General features: G+C 38.2%; 1 protein-coding gene across 1 annotated transcript; it reads left to right on the top strand.

Moving 5' to 3' along the window:
• Positions 1 to 2859: 2859 nt before the first annotated feature.
• LOC18042866 (cytochrome c oxidase subunit 6b-1) lies at positions 2860 to 6066 on the top strand. The gene is made up of 5 exons (XM_006433870.2): positions 2860 to 3012; positions 3627 to 3944; positions 4034 to 4116; positions 4223 to 4304; positions 5666 to 6066. The coding sequence occupies exons 1-5, from the start codon at positions 2971 to 2973 to the stop codon at positions 5717 to 5719; spliced, it is 579 nt and encodes a 192-aa protein (XP_006433933.1). The 5' UTR covers positions 2860 to 2970; the 3' UTR covers positions 5720 to 6066.
• Positions 6067 to 6371: the final 305 nt, after the last annotated feature.

Genomic DNA, 6371 nt, shown 5'->3' with positions numbered 1-6371 from the left:
CGAAGAAGGCACAGCAATACATCACTTACAAGAATGGTGGCCAAAAATATGTCACTAATTATAGCAAGTTATGCCAAGTACCTTTTTTTTTTTTCCTTTGGATTTGTTTTACCATCTAATACATTAGGGAAATTTACACCAATAGCCATAAAAATTTTGGTTTTTTCCATCTTAACCCCCCAAACAAATTTCTATCAACATTAGCCATAAAAAAGCCTTTGGGACCAAAATACCCCTCTCTCTCATCTCTCCCCCAACAATCCCTCCCGTAGCCGGCCGATATCATGCAGTCGGCGATGGCTTTTAAATCAGCTATGGCGGTAGTAGAAACACGCTCCATTTCGGAAATGGCGTCGTCAGAGATTCTGGACTCGGTTTCACTGACCTCGTAATCTTCAAGATCAGAGAAGCTCGCTCTAGAGGCCCTGGAAGAGGAGACGAAGACAGACTCATGATCGAGATACTCTCCGTTGATCTTTAGCATATGATAAAACTCCCTTTCGAGTCTTTTCATGGCTGTTTGCATTAGGGTTTGGACAAGGACGAGCTTGTCAGAAGTGGAGTGATGGGTGATGAAATAGTGCATGGCGGTCTGCAAGTCGTAGACGGCTTTGAGGTAGTCCTTGGCGTCTTGGCGGTTGTCGGAGGAGAAGAGAGAAGAGATGCTGCATGATAGAGAGGTATCGTCCCATTTGGTGATGAGAGAGCGGGCAATTTGGATGTTCTCGTCCATTAAAGAATCGGAGAATGTGACCCGTTGAGGCGACGATGAAGGTGTGCCCGCCGTCGGAGATGTGGATGGTTTGAAGAATATGTTTCTACTGCCTGTCGCACCAAGGCTTGGTGTGACAGGAGCAAGGCTTGGCGCTTAGTGTGACAGGTGCATGTCGCACCAAGTTTTGACGAAAGTTGCTTTTGGTTTGTAAAGAAAGGTAATTTGGGAAGAAAAGCGTGTGTTTGGCTAATGTTGATAGAAAAAAGTTGAGAGGGTTAATTGTGAAAATAGCAAAAATTTTATGGTTATTTTTGTAAATTTCTCAATATATTAATATAATGTTAAATGAAATTACTGGAGATATTATTACGTGTGAATTGACATTATAAACATCAGAAAATACAAATAAAAAGTAATTTCAGATTAAAAACTAGGGTCCACTACTTTTTTTTTTCCCCAGCGGTTTTTGTCGGTGCTCCATGAGGTTTCATGTTGCTTTCCGCTTGAGGCAAGACGAACATATATATATATATATATAACTGATATATGGAATCTGTATTTCATTGAGATTTGTATATGACATAAATATATCATAAATTAAAATAGAGTGCTGCTAAATAACTAGAAGAATGAGAGAAAGACGAGAGAAACTACAACCTAAATTGCTGTTTTACTTTATCTTTCTCTCTTCTGTCAGCTTTTTCTCTCTCTCTTTTCTCTTAGCACATGCTTTATTCTCTTGTCTTTCTCTCATTTTTTTTTTATATTTAGCATTTTATATTAAAATATATTAAGTAATTATATACCACGGCCGTGTATGGTTTGGTAGTAGCCCAATTTGTGCGAGCAGCAGCCGCACCGCATACCTGACCTCAAAATTTTATAAGGAAAATGATGTTTGCCCCGGGTCAAACCCTGAAATTTAAACGCAGCATTTCATTAAAGGAACAAACGATGTTGTTTTCGCTTGCCAAATATTTCCCTCAGTCTTTGTCGATGGAGCTCCACCCAAGTATTTTCCCTTACCTTTCCTTCGTTGATCGAGCTCCAGCCACATCCAAATATTTTCTATTTCCTTTCCTTCGTCGATCGAGCTCCAGTCACAACCAAATATTTCCCCTTTCCTTCGTTGATCGAGCTCCAACCACCAGCTCCAGCCACAGCCAAATATTTCCCATTTCCTTCTTCGATCCAGCTCCAACCACAGCCTGAAATTTCCATTCGCAATCCACAATCCGCACCTGAAATTGTCATTCGTAATCCACAACTCACAGCTCAATATTCAAATTGAAACAACTCAGGATTCAAACAAAAAACATCGCAACATAAGCTTATTACCCATTATATTAAGCCAATTTAACAGGATTTATGAAGAGCTGCTCGATTTTCAAGCAGCGAGCCTCGGGAATCATCGATGGTATAAAAGCCATTTATAATTCCATCTTTTGAAGGATAGTTGAAGTTATTTTTACCCACTGATGTGAACCCACCACTGCAATTGAAGAATATGCTGAGGTTTTGAACGGTCTCACTGTAACTAAAGAGCGTGTGGTTGATAATTGCTTCTGGCCATTCGACTGAAGGACAATAACCACCAAGCAAATTACTGCAATCAAGAAGCAGAGGATTGTGGGGACACAGTGCAGAATATGTGCTGGGAGGATACTTTTGCTCATGATTAAGTTTTGCAAAAGGTCATGGAGAGAGATTAGTGAAGACTTGGTGTGTAAAATATAGATTGAGATTACTCTAAGCAAACGATGAAAGTGACTGAAGAAAAACAGAGCAGCAAAGGTAAGGCATTGGTGGGGGAAGCTTGAAGCAAAACGACATCGTATTGGTTAAAATTAAAACAAAAAACAAATCACAAAACACGTCGTTTTTTGTAAGGTTTTGAGGTTTGACTTGGGACAAATATCATAACTCATTTTATAAACGTTGGCTGTACGCCGATATCTTCAAGCAGTGTATGCAAGAGGGCTTAGCCCAACCCAGCCGGCCCACGCTGTAAATAGCAGCCTCAAAACTGTTATCCTGATTGATCGCCATAGTTCACTGGGATTCCAAAATATCACACGTGTCTACTTTTTATTTTTATTTTAACCATCACAGTAAAACAGTAACAATACCGTAGCTTGACCTACCAAACTCTTCTAGTCGTGTCTTTCTCTTTCAGCCTCATATCCTGGACTTGGCCGCCTTTGGGTAACTGAACAAACAGCAGCTGAAGAAAGTAGATCGCTTTTTGCCCATCAATGGCGGAAGCCCAAAGCGACAAAACTCCCTCCCTAGCCGAGGTACTTTTTGTCTTTTTATTTTTGTCTCCGTCAATTTTATTACAAGAGCTTAAGAAAATAATCAGTTTAGTCTAAGTTCGATCTGCGTTGCTCTTTATGGATCTTTGTTTCTGTCTGAATAGTCTTTGAGTTGAATATATTGGCTGACCTTATTCTTTTGGAAGCTCTGGATATTCGTAGGTAATGGGTTGGAGTTTTGACTACAATAGACCTTTCTTAGGATATTTTTTTAAATTTTGATGGCATTTGTCTGATTTTTGATCGGGCGTCCTATTGACGACTGATTGTGCCTTAGATTGGTGTGATAGTAGCAATCGAGTCAACTCTCATGCTTAAATTATGATCATAATATTTCGTGATTTAATATGATTGGATTTGCAGTTTCTAAGTTCTATGGTTGTAAAACTTTGAGGCATGTATCTGGTAAAACTCAATGTTAACTTTGTAGAATTTTCTCTGAGGATTATTTAGATTTTAGGGTTGTGCTTGACCAAATGGAAATGGATTATGCTTCTGTTCTCTTTATTTCACATGTGCAACAATCGTTTATTCCTCCCTGATTAAAATTTGAGCTCATTGCAGTGATTTTTGTTTTACGTGTGTAATGTGGACAGGATTATTTGTTGGAAAAAGAGAAGCAAGATGTAGCTACAAAACCTGTGGTAGTAAAAGAAGTTGAGAGTGCAGTGACTGCCTCTTCTGTGGAAGGTGCCACTGATAAAGTTGAAGAAACACCTGCTGCCGCCGCTGTTGAAGAAAGCAAAGAAGACGCCCCTGCTCCTGCCGCTGAAGAAAGCACTGAAGCCAGTTCTGCTTCTCCTGAGGACAGCACTAGTGATACGGCTCCAGCTGCTGCTGAGGAAAGCAGTGAAACTACGGAAGAGGAAAACTCAGGTGATCAGGAAGCCTCAGAAGAGACACCAGAAATAAAGGTAAGTGCTGTCATAGATTTGTTTTTTCTTTTTTAACATTTGTGTTTTCTCTGATGACTCATTTATTATGATCCCTAATTTGTATATAGCTGGAGACTGCACCGGCAGATTTCCGTTTCCCAACCACAAATCAAACAAGGCACTGCTTTACCCGATATATTGAGTATCATCGGTGAGTCATCATTTACTTATTTAAATTGGCTCTGAAGCTTTTGTCTGACTATCTGCATGCCAAGTTTTTTCCAGTGGCATATTATTGACGACTTTATTATTTACAGGTGTGTAGCTGCTAAGGGAGAGGGTGCTCCAGAGTGTGATAAGTTTGCAAAATATTACCGTGCTCTGTGCCCTAGTGACTGGGTATGTTTTACTAAAGCTTCCTGTGCTCTAATAACTTGTATGCTTGCTGTCTGACCTCCAGTCTATGTTAATATCTTCTACACTATTCAGATGTAGTTGTCAGTTTTTTCATGTTCAATGCTCCTACATCTCCAATTAAGTTATCTAATGTAAAAGCCTCTACTATCCTCATTGTATTATTAGGGAAGTTTCCCCCCCTTGACTTGCTGCTAAGTTTGCTACTGACATAAATATTAGGGACAGTTGAAACTATGGTGATGGGATTGCCAAATCTTATTAAGACATGCTGTAGAGAAAATATTTATTCTTGTGACTCTTCTTTTCGACTATAAATGCTGGACTCGGCCACTTCGATATAAAAAGAAACAATCGATTTGAAAATGCTCTACAAAATGAAATGTCCCATTATTATTATTATTATTTTTAAATACATGTTGAAGTGATGAAAAAGCTGGCTGGCTTTCAGATTCAAAAAGTGAAAGCGCTTACTTGCCTGCCTGCTTTCAAGAGGGCTTATCTAAAATGAAAGAAAGATGGTTAGGCTTCAATGGATTGGCATAAGCTAGGTTATTTCACGAGAAAGGGGAGTGGAAGAGAGAAAATAGCATGCTAAGAAAAATGTATTTGTTGCTCTCCGTTCAATTCTAAAGTCTTTTTCCTATTGCTTTTCTCTCAGTTTGCAAAAGATAGAGATAAGATTTCCTAACAAAATTGAAGAAAATGTATATTAATATTTCTGGTTGATGAAATTATAAGGCATTTTCTGTATGTTAAGCAGAATTATCCTTAGCAAAGGGGGTTTTGGATGATCTGTCAGGGATATTCCCTCTGAAAAGTTAAGGGATATAGAAAAGAAAACCCCCCTATCTGAGGTGACTAGTGAGTATGCATAGTGATCAGAAGGGATTCTCGTTCATTTCCCCATAGAACCATATACTAATATAGAATTTCTTTTCCTTTTTCCTCCACAATTTTTGCCGAATTGAGTATATCTTATTTGCATTCTAAAAAGGCATTTTGAATAACATTGTTTTAATGGTTTCTGTACTCCTGTTGTTTCAAGATGTGCCATTTTGTCCAAGCCATATTCCTAATGCTTTTCCTACCCCTTGTTTCAAGATATTGTGGTCATTTTGTTTAGCCTAGCCATTTCATCGAAAGCTTGATTGGCATCTGTCAGTATAATTATTCTGCATTGAAAGCAGATTGTAGATATTGATGTCTTTGGTGCATTAAAATGCATACTTTAAGGATGGGTCGCTGCTATTTTGTTTCTTAAGTTTTATAATCTTTTGCTGGCTAACTTTTGTTACATGACTGCTGCTCTTTGAGCTAACTTATATATTATGTATGTGTTACAGATAGAAAAATGGAATGAGCAAAGAGAAAACGGAACCTTTCCCGGTCCTCTGTAGGTGGTGCCATTTTTACGAACTTGGGTGTGATTCGCATCCTGCGGTTAAATTAAAGTTGCTACTCAAAATCCAAAGGAGTAATTTCTTGACTGAGAAGTGATTTCTCAGGGATCTTTTCCTAAAATCAATGAGTTAATAATTTTTTTTGACTTGCCTAATAGTTGTTGTTCAAGTCTCATAACACAGGGTTATCATCTCTTAAGATGAATTTTTTCCTCCAACAGTCCAACTTATGTTTGTGCCGTGGCATGTTGTGTAATTTTTATAAGGTTATCAGATGGAACCCAACTGAATCTGTACCATTTATGTCTGCCGTAATAAAGATTGGCTTCATTAGCCTCAAGAGATGAATGATTTGCTAGCTTTATAGGGAATTCACTAGATTGGCTTGATGCTGATGATTAGTATCCTCATCTTGCATTGTGACATTTACTTTCCTAAATATCAGCTTTGACTGCATCAATTCCATGTCGCAGGATTTGTTTAACAAGGAAGTGCTAAAATTCTAAAACAGCAAATGTGGGAAATTCACACATTCTTGTGTGCACATTTTGGCTTTTCACGCAGAGGCTATTAACCTAAAATTTAACGCGAATTATTTTTTCACTATAAATAAAGAAAAAAATCTGAGAGAAAGTAAACCTAAAAATTA

The sequence above is a fragment of the Citrus clementina genome, unplaced genomic scaffold (genome assembly GCF_000493195.1).
Source record: "Citrus clementina cultivar Clemenules unplaced genomic scaffold, Citrus_clementina_v1.0 scaffold_5, whole genome shotgun sequence".
Taxonomy (NCBI): Eukaryota; Viridiplantae; Streptophyta; class Magnoliopsida; order Sapindales; family Rutaceae; genus Citrus; species Citrus x clementina.
This window is presented reverse-complemented; position numbering and strand designations above follow the sequence as displayed.

What these genes read in the sequence shown, in the direction of transcription:
- LOC18042866 (XM_006433870.2), top strand. Translation starts at nt 2,971, where the DNA reads ATGGCGGAAGCCCAAAGCGACAAAACTCCCTCCCTAGCCGAG. An exon ending in AAACTCCCTCCCTAGCCGAG is followed by an intron (nt 3,013 to 3,626) that starts GTACTTTTTGTC and finishes TAATGTGGACAG; the next exon opens with GATTATTTGTTGGAAAAAGA. An exon ending in AAGAGACACCAGAAATAAAG is followed by an intron (nt 3,945 to 4,033) that starts GTAAGTGCTGTC and finishes ATTTGTATATAG; the next exon opens with CTGGAGACTGCACCGGCAGA.